This window comes from Mycteria americana, chromosome 12 (genome assembly GCF_035582795.1).
Source record: "Mycteria americana isolate JAX WOST 10 ecotype Jacksonville Zoo and Gardens chromosome 12, USCA_MyAme_1.0, whole genome shotgun sequence".
Classification (NCBI taxonomy): Eukaryota; Metazoa; Chordata; class Aves; order Ciconiiformes; family Ciconiidae; genus Mycteria; species Mycteria americana.
In genome coordinates this window covers 11,394,099-11,411,615 of record NC_134376.1, presented here as the reverse complement: position 1 = coordinate 11,411,615, position 17,517 = coordinate 11,394,099, and the positions used below count along the sequence as shown (strand labels likewise).

General features: G+C 42.1%; 2 protein-coding genes across 10 annotated transcripts in view; one reads left to right on the top strand and one right to left on the bottom strand.

The window, feature by feature from the left end:
* The first annotated feature begins 1,282 nt into the window (after positions 1 to 1,282).
* On the top strand, positions 1,283 to 8,696 carry NTAN1 (N-terminal asparagine amidase). Of its 8 annotated transcripts, none has more exons than XM_075514647.1 (10): positions 1,283 to 1,538; positions 2,728 to 2,830; positions 2,918 to 2,983; positions 3,607 to 3,715; positions 4,729 to 4,802; positions 6,106 to 6,159; positions 6,884 to 6,937; positions 7,460 to 7,557; positions 8,087 to 8,200; positions 8,496 to 8,696. In XM_075514647.1, the coding sequence occupies exons 1-10, from the start codon at positions 1,458 to 1,460 to the stop codon at positions 8,520 to 8,522; spliced, it is 780 nt and encodes a 259-aa protein (XP_075370762.1). In that variant the 5' UTR covers positions 1,283 to 1,457; the 3' UTR covers positions 8,523 to 8,696. The 8 variants fall into 8 exon arrangements, with proteins under 8 accessions (XP_075370762.1, XP_075370760.1, XP_075370758.1 ...); XM_075514643.1 differs by having other exon boundaries at positions 1,300 to 1,538; positions 3,607 to 3,706; positions 8,383 to 8,696; XM_075514642.1 differs by having other exon boundaries at positions 1,306 to 1,538; positions 8,383 to 8,696.
* Positions 8,697 to 8,957: 261 nt separating this feature from the next.
* PDXDC1 (pyridoxal dependent decarboxylase domain containing 1) overlaps positions 8,958 to 17,517 on the bottom strand; it is a 33,849-nt gene continuing 25,289 nt past the window's right edge. For both annotated transcript variants that reach the window (XM_075514640.1, XM_075514639.1), the window contains exons 18-23: positions 17,016 to 17,134; positions 16,050 to 16,171; positions 13,318 to 13,410; positions 13,123 to 13,219; positions 11,724 to 11,828; positions 8,958 to 10,881 (exon numbers count right to left, since the gene is read on the bottom strand). In XM_075514640.1, coding sequence (XP_075370755.1) covers positions 10,619 to 10,881; positions 11,724 to 11,828; positions 13,123 to 13,219; positions 13,318 to 13,410; positions 16,050 to 16,171; positions 17,016 to 17,134 — 799 coding nt within the window. In that variant the 3' untranslated portion in view covers positions 8,958 to 10,618. The remainder of the gene's footprint in view (positions 10,882 to 11,723; positions 11,829 to 13,122; positions 13,220 to 13,317; positions 13,411 to 16,049; positions 16,172 to 17,015; positions 17,135 to 17,517) is intronic.

Genomic DNA, 17,517 nt, shown 5'->3' with positions numbered 1-17,517 from the left:
GTGCTATTTTTACACCTTTGATAAAACACATCTCCATATGTAACTAAGGATCTCCCTGGGTAGTCTAGCTTCTCAAAGCTATAGTCTATCCCTATACACTGCAAAAATGAGTTTTGGGGATGGTGCTGCAGAATGCATCAGTGGATCTGTTCATCATTGGATAAATGGAGACTTAGTTTTTGTTTTTAATTTTAGTCCTCTTTAGTCCTTAGTAATAAACAATAGATTTCCATTTGAAATAATTGCATTCTCTCCTGGCATGGAAGAACCCTTCTCACATCAGCAGCAAGGAAAACATTCTTCAACAGCTGCCTTTTTTTGTTCTTTCGCTGTTACATCTTTAGCAACGTAGTCAGTCACTTCTCACAAAATGAGGCTGTGTAAAGCTTTCCAAGTTGTCATACCAGGTACATAATCCAGGAACTTCCCTGTCTCATTAAAAGCAAAAAAAGAAAGATGTGTAATGCAAAGTATACCATTAAAAATGTGCAGGCAGTGAACTGTCTCTACTGAAGTTGCAGTAGACTAAAGGGACTTGCTTAAAACAAAAGCCCAATTAGGAACTCCACAGTGTTTCTGTAATCTCTTCTGTGATAGACCAGGTTTGCTGAGTGTAGTTGCAGACATGTGAGCTGGCAGGTGCTGGCATTTTGCTGAAGAGACTTTGTTCTATAAATCCTAATAGCAGTGAGAGGAATGCTGATTTGGAGGTGGCAATTTTGCCTTACCTGAGAAAAACAGTGTCTCTTTTGAAGAAAGTATCTGCTATAACGGTTTGCTTTTCTGAAAATTGGGTTGGAAAGGTTGAGCTAGGGTCCTGGTTTTTTTTCTGTCTGTTGGTTGTGAATAGGCCCTAGTGCCCTGGCTGGCCTCTCTCTGCAGAGCGAATTTCACTTTGTGACTATCACGATTGTTTTTCTTACTGTTCGTGCACGGACAACTGGAGGAAGAGTCCCTGGTCTTTAAGGAAGAACTGTCCTCTCTGGCACTGTCTGAAAATGTGGGTTTGTGGCTGCTGAGGGGAGGATAGTGGTGTTGGGTTTACTTGTAAATTTGGGACTTTATCATTGCTATTTCCAAAACGATTTCTTATTATAACTGACGGATAGTCTCGCAGTGGCAGGAGGAGGGCATTTATGCAACGTTAACGTGTTAAAATCGTTGGGCGGTAACATGACCGGGCACGCTTTCTGTCGGTAAGTGCTTCAGGCGGCGACGGCTGCGGGCCGGGCAGGGCCCGGGCCCAGACCCAAGCCCCGGCCACGACCCAGACCCCGCCCCGGCCCGGCCCGGCCGCCCGCCCCCCGCGGAGCCCGCCTCGCCTCGCCGCGCCTCGCCCTGCCCGCCGCCGCCGTTTCCCAGCGCCCCGCGCGGCGACGCCCGGCCCGGCCCGGCGCGGCCCTCGGGAGGAAGCGCGGAGCCGCCGCCCCCCGCCCCGGGCGTGGGCGCTCCCCGAGATGCCGCTGCTGATTAACGGTGAGCGGATCGACCTGGCCCGGCCCACGGGGGACATGATCCGCGCCTACCCGCACCTCGAGGTGAGGAGGCGGTGGCGGCGCGAAGGGGCCCGGTGGCGGGGCCCGCCCTGCCCGGCGGCGCCGTGCGGGGGAGCAGCAGGGCCGCGGGGCGGGGGTGCCCGCGGGAAAACCCGCCTTCTCGGCCGGGCGAAACGGGCGGCGGAGCGGGGCGGCCCCGGGCTGAGGCGGCGCCCGCTGAGGCGGCCCGGGCAGGGGCGGCCCCGGGCTGAGGTGGCCCGGGCAGGGGCGGCCCGGCGCGGGGGAGCGCGGCTCTGCACCGCCCGTTCGCCACACTGTGACAACGAAAAGGCACGGGTTGGCTGAAAACGAGCGAAGTCAGCGTCCCGGGGGGTGAGGGTAAATGGCCTGAGCCGAGGAGCGGCCGGCCGTGGGTGCGCTGCGCGGCCGGCCGCTGCCCTCGCGGGCTGGTGGGTGCGTGGGCCGGGCCGGGCCGGGCTGCCCCTTTCTGTGCGAAGTCAACACAAACTGGTGATAAAAGCTAAACCAGTAACTTTTAGGAAGGTATTAATCTCACTTTCGGTGTATAAATGTTGTAACCCTAACGGCGGACTGTGAGCCAGGAAATGCTGAGCAGAGCTGGTTGGGAAGCTGTTTTTCATCAGCAAATGCTTCTTTATAGAAACTGAGTTTTTGCAGAAAACCAGTGCCAATTTGATAAAACTGCAAAGTGTTTTCTGAGCCCCAGGATGGAAATTCACTGCCTACCCAGCAGGTCTGTGACAGAGCCCTGCAGTAGTCAGAGCCCAGGAATCTGGGTTTTCCATGCACTAACAAGCTGATAAATAGCGGTATTTTGATAAGTACTAAAATATGCTGGATTGTGGCAGTAGAAGACTGAAACTTTTACGTTTCAAAAGTTTCCTGCTCTGATTAAACTTCCAAGATCAGCTCTGGTATTGTCTAATTTAATCTTGGCCAAGTCCTATTGCTTTTTGTTGTACCTCCATTTTATCATCTATGAAGCAGGGAAAAGGGTTTTGTGTGTTTATGGAATGATGGGATTTAACAATTAACTAGATAAGTAGCAGGAAAGTGAAAAATTCTCAAAATTCAGAATATTCCATCATACAAAATATGTATGTTTCTCTCTGACCTGGCTCCCTTTGCTTTTCAGAGGTGATGTTTCTGTCAAGTAATGGATACACCTGAGAATTCAGCCACTGTAGTCTCTATTATCATTTATCTTTAGGAAAAGGCAAAACTTCTAAGAAGTCAGCCTGTTCAAATTGTGGAACCCAAAGGTCTTCTGTATGTCCAGCAGAGAGAATTTGCGGTGACTACCCCTAAAGATGGTACGTAGGAATGTACATGTTTTTTCTTCTGCTGAAGCAGTGATTGTGAGAGTGGAGTTCTTGCCATGTTTCTCTTCTTTAAAATAGGTTCTGTTTCCATTCTTGGATCAGATGATGCAACTACCTGCCACATAGTTGTGCTCCGACACACAGGTATCTTTAAAGGACATTAAGAACAAAACCTGTAACTCTGAAGTAATGAATTAGTATTGGTTTATGCGGCATTAATAAAACAAACTGCAGTTATGTTTATATAAACTGGAATCTCAAACAGTCACATGGTGGATTAACTGAATTACTTGTTCAAAGAGTTGGCATGTTTAGTGTCAGAGGTTCCATGTTCTGGTTGCTCAATGAGCAGATCCTAAGCTTGATCTGCTCTCGTGGCCAGTGTGTAGGTGGCAGTCGCAGACCTTGGCTGTGTTCAGTGGTTTGGGCCTGCAGGGTTTGGTAATAATAGAGGTAGAATTTGTGGAAAGATCCTTGCTACGTGCTTGGATTTCTGACGTTAAGAGATGTTGCCTGGTCCTGGTTGAGAGGGCGTTTGTACCCTTCACGTGAGTTCTATTGATTGTATAACGGGGCACACAAAGAGGTTATTGCCTCATTCAGTCAGCCCATGTCTTCTGCTGGAGGCTGCTGTCCCCAGAGGAAGTGAGAAGGTGCTGGATGTAGCTCTTACACTACCATAGTAGTGTAAGCTGTTACTGATTTCAATTATGGTTGCATAACAGCCTCCAACCATGTCGTTAACTGTCTTCTCGTGTCTTCCTCAGGCAGTGGAGCTACCTGCTTGACACACTGTGACGGATCAGACACAGAAGCGGAGGTGTCACTCATCATGAGTTCAGTAAAATCTTTCTCTAACACCACAGGGTATGGAAGGTCAGCTCTGCTCTTTTATTTCTTGTGTACTGTTTTTCACAAAGGTTATTGCAGTTTGTAAGGTGGGGAATTTTTATGTGATTATATGGGGTTCAGACAAGGTAATTGTGCGGGAAATATCTCTTGATCAGGAGCCACATGTAAAGTGAAAGCGATTTCCTTGATGATGATTTTGAGGGTATTTTTAGCAGTGGTTTAAAGCATGGTTCTGTTCTGAATAGTGTCTCTGTACAATGCCATTGAGAGAGTTTGTGTTTACTGTTTCCCAGTTAACTTTTGTTTCAGATGCGCGAAATTTTCCAAACTACTGGTTTTGGTTTTCTGTTCTATTTTTCCTTCCAGACTGTTGGTCTTGTAAATTCTTTTGGGATCTGAGAATCCATCTGGGATTTTTCTAAGTCCCACACTTAAAAAAAAAAAAGGGGGGAGGGGGGAACAGGACAGTGGGGAAAACAGGCTCTGAAACAGAATTTAGCAAACAAGGTTCTTTCTGGACATGGGTTTTCTGCCCCTGTAGTTTGATAAGAACAAAAACTCAGTGAACTTAGAAGATATGGTCTCTAAAAACTCATGATTTGTCAGGACTTGGCTTTACATAGGCACTTCTCAGAGAAGAACCCTGCTGTATGGTCCAGAATAGTTGTGAGGAGGTCATGGGAGCAAAAGTCTTCATGTTTAATGAACCTTTTCTTGGGAACGGAAGGGTGGTTACTAAGTTTGGTCCAAACCAGAGGTGCTGACCATCGGAGATACCACTGGGTTAGATAGAATTGCATGCATGTAATGACTCTTAAAGTTTTTAATTTGTGCTATTTCCTGGATGATCCCTGAAGTGTTCAGAATGGAATTACTGTAACTTGCTACGTAATGCAAACCAACTTGGCGCATGTGACTGTAACAAGTGAAGCTTCTCTAATGATTGCTTTGCAGTCTGGGCTGGGGATTATTTTGTAAAGCTATTCACTTTGAGATGTCTTTTTAACTGCTGTTTCCTGTTATTCCATCTCTGTTAGGCTGGAAGTGCACCTAGTTGGAGGTTTCAATGATGATAGGCAGTTATCACAAAAACTTACTAATCAGCTTCTTAGTAAGTTCACATTTTTTCCACTCTCATGTCCAAAAAAAAATAGTTCTGACTGGATTTGGGTAAAGTTTGTTTGTAATCTGAGCCCCCTGTCATTTCAGGGAAGGAAATCTGGATTCATTTTGGAGGGTGTTTTCTTTACCTGAGAACTTGCTGTGGAGAGGGGTTGGACTTCTGAGGCTCGCGTAGGGCCAGTGTGTGGGATGGAGGGTCTGAACTTGTAATTTCTTCCTGGCTTATATTCTAGCATGTAGAATTGGAGTGCAGTTCAGCTGGGCTTGATTCCTGGCTCTCCTGCTGATATGCTACGTGATCTTGGTCAAGCGTTGTCACTGTCTAAATGTGGGTGACTTCATTAGTTACCGTTCATTTTGTACCTTAATGTGATGAGGTAAAATTTAATTGTTGTTTGGAATTGTCTGATGAAAGATGTTATATCTGTTTATAAAGTCTGTAGTCCAGAGAAGCAGTTGTGGTGCTTTACAAACAAATTGGAAATGTAAAATACCTTGTTACCTGTAAGTGCTCTGACTTGCACTAAGCACTCCTGGTGTGTGGAGGGGCCTTGGCCCCACTGGAGTGGGGCAGGGATGGAGGCAGATGTCAGGATTGGAGGGAGGCGGCCCAGGGGGATAAACAAAAAGGAAGATAGAACCGGCAGAGGTCCTGGGATGCACCCTCGTGGCCATCGCACTGAGCGATTCCTGTTAGCTGTGTTATATGTCGTGCAAGAGCTCTGTACAGAATGACGTATTCTGGTTAATTTATTTTTTTTCAGCCTTCCGATTTTCATGCATCAAGTTACAATTTGAAACAATAACATTGTATTGCTATTACAACTTTGAAAAAAGAGAAGGTTTTTTTTCTGGTGTGTGGGATGATGAAAAGCATAAATAAAACACAGCTAATGAAAGACAGGGTTTGCTCACTATGTATGTAACATTTTAGGAAAATACATTTAAATATAAGCTGTTAAATGTATAGTGATGTAAGGCAGAGCTGATGTGATGCCAGAGCTAAACAAGTGTCAGCAAAAGAAGTGGCACAACACTTTTAGCATGTTGTTGCTATTACAGATGGCTACTCTGTGTAAATTACTGTTATGTTTAGTAGCTGTGGCTTTAATTTTATAAAAGTTAGCTGCAAAATGCTCTTTGCTCTGTTGCCTTATCTAGGAACAGTGCATTAGGTATCTCTGCCCATCTATTCTGCAGTGCGCAGCACTGATAATGCCCCCTCATCTATATACAGCACCTGCTTTGCCACCAGTCAGTCTTATACATTGCTGCTATCGTTGTTGCTGTAGGAGCATTCGACCTCCAACCAGATGATGTTCATTTAGTGACTTTCTGCGTAACAGGTGAGAAAATGTTTTCTTGGTTTTTGAAGTATTTTTAGCCGCTGAAATCAAAGCACAGGGGTCTTTGCACACATGGCTTTTTTATCTGTCCTGTAAGAAAGAACAGCACGAGTCCTCTGTAACGATTTGTAATTTTTAGTTTTATTGCTGGTAGCGTGCATGGGGATGTCAGATAGACAACACAGCGAGGATTCTCTCCTCACCAAGTGCTGCTGAAATGCAGCTGATAGTAGAACCACCCGTGGTCCTTACCAGGTCATTTTGCCACCTGTGTCCTGTGGAAAGAGGCTGTGTGTCTCTGGGTATCTTACGAGGCAAGGGAGAAGGGCACTTACAGACCTTTGACCTGCCTCCCTGCAGGTATGAATGGATTCATAAACTCATTCCATTAGTTCATAGTGTGTGATGTCACATAAAGGACAAAGTAATTTCCTTTTCTTCATATCACGTTCAGGTTGGGTTTTTTCCTGTAAATTGCCTGTGCAGAAAGTGGAGTGGCAGTTGGCTGGAGCTGGCCATGCTGTTAGGAGATAGAGGTCTACTCCCGGCCCCAGGCATGCTGGTGTTGACCTGTACCTTCTTTTCCATAATTCTTTTAGGCCTCCTTGGGTTTTTTCTGTCTTTATGCAACATCAGATTTGTTCTCTGATAACACGCAACTAAATGAATGCTGCTCAGAAAAAAAACCCAAAGCCCTATGAGTTGGACTTTTTTTTTCTTACAGAACTAAATGACAGAGAAGAAAAGGATATTCATTTTCCAGTCATTTATGGAATAGGTGAGTTAAAATAGAATTCAGTTATTTTTTTTGTAACTGGATGGCTTTTCAGATTCCAATAGTATATGGGCTCCTTTTAATGACTGGGTTAAAGCCCCTCCTAGAAATTAAGTGCGTGCTGCTGTTGGAGGCATAGGTAGGAAGAGAAGTTTTCTTCTGGTACCACAGTTAGGTAGATGCACATGTGGAAGTAGCTGTGTACAAATGCAAGCAGGTTTTTTTCATTTAACTGTACTTACGGTTTTGTCAGTCTCAAGCTACTGCGCTAACCTTCAGCCTTCTTTTCATTGTTCATGCTGTGTTTTTTCTAATTAGTTCAAGTATCTCTGAAAATGTTCTGGAATATTGAGATAAGTAGAAATATGCTATTGCAGGCTGAGGGGTCTATGGTGCTGAGAAACACAATAGTATTTGACAGGTTCTAAAGTTCCTGCAACATAGTTGTGTTGGGGACATGGTCATTTTAAACAAGTCTTTTGTAAGAATTAATTCTTTCTGTATTTGAACTCTATTTCCTACCAGCGGTGAATGTTAAAACAGCAGAGATTTTCCCTGCAACCTTCCCAGAAAAAGGGCCAGATGAGGATTTGCGTTCAGCCCACATTTTAACAGGAGCAACAGTGAGTAAAAATAACAGGGGAAGAAAGGGTATTTTTACTGGAAGAGGAGACCAGTTGGGGCAATGAAATGTCAACAGTTTGAAGAAAACATACTTTGGTAGTGTTCTGTCAGCAGCAAAACAACTGAGAAGGATGGAAGAGCAGAAGCAAAGGGTAATGGTGGAGCTCAAACCACTCCTGAGCTTTCAGCAGCCAGGGCAAGCCTTGTCCTGGAAGTACAGCTCTCACGTGATGTTATGACTAGCCCTACGGCTTTCAGCAGGATAACTTATGTAAAGAGATTCAGGTCATGGGCATAATCCCAGCACCATCTTTCAGTTCTGGGTTTGTTGTCACAGTTTAATGTCTTGTTTGTCAGAACAATTGTTTAATCGTAATGCAGTAGGGATGAAGTGGGGCTGAGCTGGCAACCAGTACGTCTAAGAAAGATGGAAGCTGCAGCTTAAGGCCTTCCAGATTAAATGAGTTTGCCATCTCTCTCATCTTTGTAAGCACTGCCTAACTCTGAGGGCTCCCTGTGTTGTTACAGCTGACTAACATTTACGATGCAAAGATGGAACAACTACATATTGGGCCTTATTTCTGGAGGCCTTTCCCCCATGTGGATTTCTGGTTGGAACAAGATGATAAACAGATTTTACAGGTACCTGAAGCTGACTTTTTTTTTTTTTCCTTCTAGCAGAGTACAGAGAGGGGTATGGTCAGTCAAAACTTTTCCCAGTGTGCTGCTGGGGAGGGTGGGAAATAATCTTATTAAAAGGCAGAATAACCAAGAACTGTGTATTCTGAATGTCAAGCAGCTCTTGCTACCATCTTGTTTTTCAGAATCTTTCCACATCGCCCCTGGCTGAGCCACCCCACTTTGTTTCCCACATTAGATCTACATTAACATTTTTAAAAGAACATCCATTTCCATCTCGCTCCCTATTTCCTGACAGGAAACCTCGCATCTACAAAAAAAATGAAGAAGGGTTGTGGGAACAGGTTTGTTCTGACACAATCTGACCTGGAACCAAACACCACAACTGCTTTAGGGAAGCACAGTCTTGCAAGAAGAGCAATTTGTTGCAAAGAGTGCGTTGCTCGTCACAAATACTGTTGTTCCTGTGCTTTTCAAAATAAAATATTTTGACAGAAGTAACTTGCTTTTTCTGCATTACTTACAGAGGAATCACTGCTACTCCGAAGTACGAATTGGGCTTTGTTGATGTTCCATTGCTCCCAGGCAGTAATTGGATCAGCGCAGGTGAAGAGAGGTAGCAGCGCTGAGAGACTGAGAAGGGAAGTCAGTGCAGTGGTGTGTACTTTAGAAAATGATTTTCCACAAGAAGTGAAAGTTGCACACATTAAAGCTTACTGAAACGTAGGGAAGATCCTTCAAAAATAACTTAATTCAAGAGTAATAATTTGAAGACTCTTTATTGAAACATTCAGATAGTATCTAAAGAATGAAGCTCATTCCAACAAAACTACTGGTTTAACACTTCCAAATATAAAAACATTAAAAATTAATCCTTGTGGTGATAACTTCATCCCCAACAAATTACTCTTATTAACATACTTCATTGCACCAAAGAAACCAATAAGGAAGACTAGTCAACTTAGTTGTTTTTGCACTTTAGAAAAATTGCACTCTGATTTACATACATTACCCCAACAGCAATACTAACCTTGTTGATGGGTCTAGAAGCTGAAAGTCAAATCAGGTGACAGTACAAATCAAAAACCCCAAATTTTTCAGGTTATCAAAAAGTCAGTCCCGCTCCCACTACAGCCATGAGGGTCTTAATGTATACCTCCGAGGGGGAGAAAAAACCCCAAACAAAACCCATATGAACAAACTATAGTACTTGTATCCAGTTACAGGGATGGGATGATTTTTCCTCAAAATTGGATCCCTTGGGGAAAGCAAGCTTTTCCAAAGATCTCCTTTCCACAAGAGGCTCTGAAAATTTGCAGCAAAATGATTAAGATAATTTGGGGGGGGGGAGATTTCTGCTCTTGATTTAGCCAAAGCTTTGCTTGTGCAAGTAGTCCTAGACACAATGAAGTTGTGCTGTAGTGTAAGCAACCTATATAGTTTCTTTGAGTCTGTACAATTCCTACCATCAGTAAGTTACTGTGGTTCAAAAAATAAGTGTTGAAACCATCACAAATGTATTGGTTTTTCAAGCTTTACTACAACTATCTTTAAAAATACACAACAGAACGAACTCCAGTTACACTACATAAATGTCTTCAATAGTATTTGGTTTATAAACAGCGTGCAAAGGAAAATAACGGTGTGTTGGTGATTCTTTCCAGCGGCAGAAACAAGAAGCCGTTGAGGCATGCAGAGAGGCACTATTTCTTTCAAAAAGGCTTAGAACTCATCAACTCAGTCCCCACTGTACCCAGGGCCTTAGCTGAACAGGTCAAGTCATACACCAGCAGGAAAAAATGGGTGACGGCAAAGTACTATTCAGTGACTCCTATATACACAGGCTTCCATCCCTAATGCTCACCGCACCACAACTGTTCGGCAATGTTCTTTATATGGGTTGAAAAAAAAGCAAACCAGAGCTAGTGTGACTGCAGTAGATGTTTTGCAGGAGAGGCTAAACTGAATTTGAAATATTAAAAAAGGTGAACAATTGGCAGTTGATTATTTTTAAGTGTATTAACATAAAGTAAGATCATTTTACAATTATTGGGTACAACTGTATTCTTAATCTGGTGTATAGCTGATTGGTTAGTTAGCAACTATTACCATGCTTCAATTCCTACAGGAAGGATAACTACCAATTGTTTTTATAAATGTTTATGAGCAGTTAATAAATTTCACTAGTACTTTGGCGACACTGACATGTAGAGGATTAAAGCAACTGTAACAAGTGTACGATAAGACAAATCTCTGTCCCATGGGGGGAATTTATCTTTGTGCAAAATCCCAGTTAATAAGTTACAGTAGTTATTACTGTACTAGTGTGTGGCACTGTTCACATTTTAAATGCATCACTTAATACCCTGCCTCCCAGGGCACAGGCTTCCTCTGCAAAGTCTGGAATCCATGGTCTGGATTTTATCTTTGACTTTCTTGTTCCTCTACCTTTGTGCAGTCATGCGGCAATTCGTCACTTCGAATGTCCTCAGTGTCTGTCTGTGTTGCCTGTGCCACCTCCTTCTGCTCCTGTGTTTTTTCTGTCTCCAAAGGCCTTTGCTCTTGGCCAGGGGAGAGAGGTGGGGGTCTCTGATCCAGCTTCTCCAGGTCATCACAGTGGCTGACTGAACTGGTCTCACTGAATGCATCAGAACTTCTTAGAGACCTTTTAAAAATTTTCTGACCTGTGAAGTGTTTGAAGAACACAGTACCACTGAAGGCAGCAAATACAAAATGCAGTATGCATAAGTTAAGTTTCAAAGAAAGTATCTGAATTTTGTAACTGCAAAGAAATAGATTTTATTTCGGTGCTACCTTGTACCTTAAACATATACTTGCTTGCAGTTACAGATACATATGCAAGGCAATAGCACCTGTTATTTTATTCTATGTACACAGAGACTGTTAGAATTCAGCTGAAAAACAACCTGTCCACATGCATGGTGAAGTCATTCTGGGGTAAACACTTGTACTGAAAAATCGCAGGCTGGAAGCCACCCAACTCAAAAGGCAAATTAAAACTGGTTTTCCTGCCACTCAAATCAACATTAATTACTGATAACAACTACACAGAAAGTGCCATAGATTTAATGGATCTTCACCTTAGAATGACTTTGTCCACAAAATATTAGGTAGCAACAGAAATACAGTTGCTCAAATACATGATTACACATTATTTATGCTTTTATTTCAAATAAAACTTTTGGCTTGTTTACCTGCTAATTTTTAAAACTCAATAACCTCATAGTATTCCAGAGGAAGATTCTAGACTTCATAGGCAGTTGTTAGTTAATGGGATAACAACTTCCTGTAGTCCCAGGAAGAATTCTTGGGGAGAAAACAGATGGGGCTGGTGTTCTGTGTCATGTTTAAATTAAGGTTTTTAAGGCAGACTTAAGGCACTAGAAGATGAGCTCTAGTTCTAGATACTATGAAAGATGGAAAATCATGTGGGTCTTTCTGTGTCATGCAACTCAGCAGATGTTTTAGCAAGTTTTAGAAATAAAACTAAGACATAGAAAGTTACCAGGCAGTCTTTGCTTTGCAAGGCTGGAAGTAGGAGTTGGTGGCGGAGTAGTGCCTGTTCCTTGGGCTTTTGATACGTATGTAGATTCTGTGGATTCTAGAGAGCCTGCAGATTAAAAAAAAGTATCAAGTTGAATATAGCACAAACTAGACAAGCTTTCTGTTCATCTGTATTTATAAGGTATGTAACAATCTTATTTTTACTGCACACTTCCGCAACTGCATGTGCTAGGTTGAGCTGAAACTGCCACTTGATGGTAATCCGTGCCTGAGTACCTGGGGACATGAGTGCCGAGACTTACAAAGACGAATAAAGTTTCTCCGCACACTCACTTCACAACACTACTACACCCAATATTCCTTTTCCCTTCTCCACTGGGCACTTGACACATTCCCAGCTGCAAGCTATTGAGCAGCGCACTGGGAAGGGGTATCTAGCTATGAGGGGCGTAAGTATTCCCGAGGAAACCTTACTGTTCTCTGCTGTTAAGAACCTTCCAGTTGGTGCATCAAGAATCAGAAAGAAAGATCCCAAATACAGCAGAAAGCCTTCCTTGCCGTTTACAGACACCCAGACAGCCGGGCTATTGTTTTAGGTCCGACAGACACCTTGCCAAGTTCAGGAATATTATTAAGACTCTGCCACAAGTTTTACAGTGAAAATTTATAATTTCAGGAAGTATTACGTTAGTACATCGGTCTTAATGATGTAAAAGCTATAGACAGTTCTTTTCACATGAATTACAAATATAAGTGATAGTCTTTTACATTGTAATATTCCATTCATTACTGTCTCCCACAAAGCCTTGTTCACGCTAGTCCTCAGCTAGTTTTAGCCTGTCCCTTGTCAGACCTTGCACTATTTAGCATGCAAACTAGTACTTTATCAACGTGGCAAGAGCCAGATGATTATCTCAAACCAGGATTTCAGGCAGAGACATCAAGTTCCAGTAGCACAGGGGAACAGCCGAGTGCCACTTTGCAAGCACCCTCAAGACGATACATGTGCATATACATGGGGAAGCAACATTCTAAGACCTGAGCTACACTTCTAGCTTATATATCATATTTATAAAAACAGCATAAATGCCAAACTTCTGCAGTGTATGTAGCCACAAGTCACAGAAATGAGTCCTCTATTAATAAATGCCAATGTCTAATACAGCTTTTTTAGTGTGACTCAACATGCAAGAACAAAATGTAAACCATACAAGGGAGGTTAGAAGATTGTCTTACTGGGTGTTGCAGAAAAAGTGAAGAGCATGTTCTTTTACATCCTGAGGGTGGATTATGTCACTCACGATCAAATCAGCACAGAAAAAGTGTGTTGCAATTTTAGTATAAAATTGGAAGCAGTTCAAATGACAGCATGACATGGCTGCAGAGGCACCGAGTCCTACCTGCTGTTAAATTAAATGTTCTTCCCTTTGGTGAGGCTTGGAATGGAGAAAACCAGTTCAGCACAGAGCCTACTACAGGTATTTGTCGTAGCAGTCCCTGCAAAGTACACAATCAAACACTGGCTGGTGAGCAAGCTACCTATGTTGTGACAAGTTATTCCAAGTTACCTAGATAACTAATTTTTATAGCCTTACCTCTTCCAGAAGTCGTTCTTCATTTGCTTTCTGAAGCTGAAGTTGTGCTTCCTGTATCCCTTTTCTAACAACTTCAGTCATGTTTTCCAACAGCTAATAAAAACCAGAAATTATATTATTAGATATATTATTTGGACTTGAAAGTGTCTTTTAGTTCAGTTTTGAGGATGTAAACGTGGTAGTCGGATATTTTTCTCCTTTAAGACAGTATTTGACAAGCACTGTTTCATTATGACTGTAAATTAAAGAATGTACAGGCTGACTGCAGGATTTTTAAAAGATAGACCCAGAGAACAGAACGTCATTTTAAACAGGAATAGTACGTATTTTTCTTTTATTTAGAGATGAGCCTGTGACTCAAATTCTTCAAAGATCTGCTTAGCACATAAGCGTTTGTCAGATGCTGAATCTGACTGGGAAGAATTTTTAGGTTTATAGAGTACATTTTGGTGTCTCTAAGTGCCCAGGACTTAAACTAGTCTCACAGTAGGTCTAACCAGGTATGTGTCAGTTTAGCTACAGGTTCAACTTTGGTTTTAAAATTTAATATATGACTGCCAATCTGATCCCTGTGGCATCCTATGCCAGCACCAGTGATGTTTTACACGGCAAAGGACAAGCAGCTTACTGGGAGAGCTGTACAGGCAATAAGTGAACAAACCCAAGAGATCAAAAAACAAAGTCACAATTTTGTCAAGTGCAAGACAAATGCCAATTTCCGTAACTTAATACGGGTTTTAATATTGCACAAGGCCTAGGTGACAGGCACTTCCTCCAAAATGCCAAAAATTTGGGTTACTATCAGTTAATAAAAACAAAGGAAAAAGAGGAAGCTGCTCCTTTCCCCTAGGGGAGAGGCAAGCCAGGAACTGACCACCGCAGCAAGTTAAATGCCCCAACGTACTGACTACAGAAGGGAGTGCAACAGGGTTATGTTTAGAATACAAGGAAGAACCACTGTGTTTTCTGGTGCAGTCAAGATGTTGGTCTTAAATTTTGGTTCTGCCTTTTTGTGTACTTATCTATATGTCCTAAGGGCTTGCTGATACTGGAGTAGTTTTTTTTCTAAAAGTTTCCCTCTTGTACCAAACATTACTTATCTAAATGATGCAAGTGTCATTCTCACCAATTGGTTCTGCTTCTCAGTTTTGGATCAATTGGTGTAAGATCCTTTCAGTACCACAGATTTATTATAGCTGGTTCCAAGACTGCACCTTTCCAAGTCCTCCACTAGTCTTTGCTCCTCCTTAGAAGCTTCAGGATCAGAGTGGCCAATATTCCAACATTCTGTTCCTAATCTCTCAACTACAACAGTTAAAAAACTGGGGGTACTCTACAGGCAAACCATCTTTCACCTCACCCTCAAAGCAGCATAGAAAGTCAAGAGTGGGCAGAAAGTCTCCGAAAAACACTGCTAGAAGTTGTTTCATTGCCAAAACCAACATATTCCCATAGGCAGAAATAGGCAAAGGATTTCTGAAGTTCTAGTTATTTTTTAGGTGACGAAAGTTGTCCTGGTTTTGGCTGGGATAAGAGTTAATTTTCTCCCTAGTAGCTGGTATAGTGCTGTGTTTTGGATTTTAGTATGAGAATAATAGTGATAACACACTGATGTTTTAGTTGTTGCTAAGCAGTGTTTACACTGGTCAAGGACTTTTCAGCTTCCCTTGCTCTGCCAGGCACCCAAGAAGCTGGGAGGGGGCACAGCCAGGACAGCTGACCCCAACTGCCCAAAGGGCTATTCCATACCATATGGCCTCATGCTCAGTATAGAAACTGGGGGGAGTTGGCTGGGGGCAGCGATCGCTGCTCAGCGACGGGCTGGGCATCAGTTGGCAGGTAGTGAGCGGTTGCATCACTGGTTCCCCCCCCCCCCCCTTGGGTTTTGTTCCTCTCTCGCTCTCTTGTTGTTTTCCTTCTCATTACAATTTATTATTATTATTTTGTTGTTGTTATTCCAATTATTAAACTGTTCTTATCTCAACCCATGAGTTCTCTTACTTTTGCTCTTCCGATTCTCTCCCCCATCCCCTGTTCCAGTTGAAGGAAGTTCCTTCCTAGTTCCATCTACTAGGAAGAAAATTAACTCTATCCCAGCTGAAACCAGGACAAAATTAAATGCCCAGCACTAGAGGAATGAAGGGACAGATATTAATTTGTGATGCAGGTCATTTAGGAATTCTACTTCAGAGAACATTTGGAGAACTCTAATCAGGTAAATACTTTTACAAAAAGGAGTTGCATCATCAGCTTTATTACTTCAATAGGCAATTTGTTACTTCCATTTTTAACCCACCACTTCAAAATTTTTCACATTTTAGGGCACAGTCTTATCGTAAAGCTGGTATAAACAATCTCAATCCCACCACATCTAGCAGTGATGAGAAACACCAGCTCACAATCAGCCCCCACCTTCCTTTTTTTTTTTTTTGGACAGCTTAAATTTTAGTGATAAAATGAGCGTATTTCAGTACTACTAAAGTTTTTCATTAGAACTGCTGGATGCAGGACCATGAACAGAAATCAGGTCATCCTCAGAATACCATAATCTTGTAACAAAAGTTCTCCTTATGTGGACACAGATTATTACTTCCACAGTAATTAATACAGTTTATTGCGGGCAAGTACAATTTTTACTTTCACAAAGAACAAAACCATGTCCTGAAGCCAATATGGAACGGAAACAAACAAACAAAAGGTGCTGAAACGCTCTGTGATTTATTAATACATACTCTCGAATTTTCTTCAATTTCTCTGCCTGTTGCTGCAATAGTTTCAACTAACTCTGACACGTCCAGATCCTCAGTTACCATGCCAATATAAACGCAGTTCTTCTGCCCTCCAAATTCTGGACCTGTGAGCAGAGGGAGAATCAAGTCTGTGATGTACAGAAATGCATTCTCACAACAGGTGCAACGCTCATGCTCGTGAATCTGGACATCCTAATACATACACGCACGCTCTTCAGTAATTAAGGGCAGTATCTGCACAGGTATGAATTATGCAGACTAAAAAGCTCTGCCCTGTGGGTTTTCAAAAAGAGAAGCGAAAACAACATCTAAACAGGAAAAACAGTGGATATTTTATACAGCCAAGGAGTTGACTACTAAGTATCAGGGTTGAATATGCTTCAAACTCATTACTTTCTGCCATTTACAGATTACTTGGTTCCACAATTCTAGGGCACTTAATTTTTGAAAGCTGACTAGAAAAAGATCAGAGTTCTGAGTAAGCAAATTAATATTAATTCAGCTATAACATGGCACAATATAAATGTGAAAGTGCTGCTAATTATCATGGAAGCCATCTGAAGCTTTTAATCTGCCCACAGAAAGCAGTGAACTGGTCAGTGCTTTTCACTAGATACAGCACTAACTGAGAAGGCTCAGTTTACAGAGAGGAGCACTACAGTTTTTACTCTTTCTGACAAGGAAACACTTTTTGGTCTAGCGCTCGTAAGTCAGTTTTCACAACTATATCCGAGAACAGTGCAGCTTGCTCACCCTGCTGAACCTTAAAGAACTGAAATAGGGGTGAGGAGGAAACAGTTACAGATGTTGTTTCTACAATGACCATATACGCAGCAGCGTAATTTTGCATTATAATAACCTATGTATGAATGATCTATTGAACCATTATAACACAGCCAGTAAAATGACTAGTAGCTTGAACAGAAGTTTTTTAAATAGTGCAGTTACCCAAAGAAAATGTGAGATCCGACTCTAGTTCATTTAATTTTTTCAGAAGTTCTGTATTGATTTTTTCTAGTTCTTTTTCTTGTTTGTCATCATCCTTCCCATCACTGTGGTAGTTGTATCTTCAAACCAAGCCAAAAGATAGTAATTTCACTTTACAGTACATAACAAAAATATATAGACATTTAGCATGTTTCTACAAATTTCTGTATGTTACGAACCAAAAAATTCAAAATGTTACAGCTTAGATCAACAAGTTTATTGGTATTTGTCATCAGAGATTTTGGGGTGGGGGGAAGTTGCTAATGCAAGCTTAACTGAACAACAGATTTCTAGGTAATATATTGATTATACTTCAACTGTTTTGACTATACAGAATCCTTCCCAGCAGACAGTATCAGAGGATCAGAAGAGACACTTGAAGGGTTTTATTCAGTATATTACTGAATCCCATTATAGATAAAAATCTAAGTTATATAGTAGGATGCACTTGCGTATTACGTAT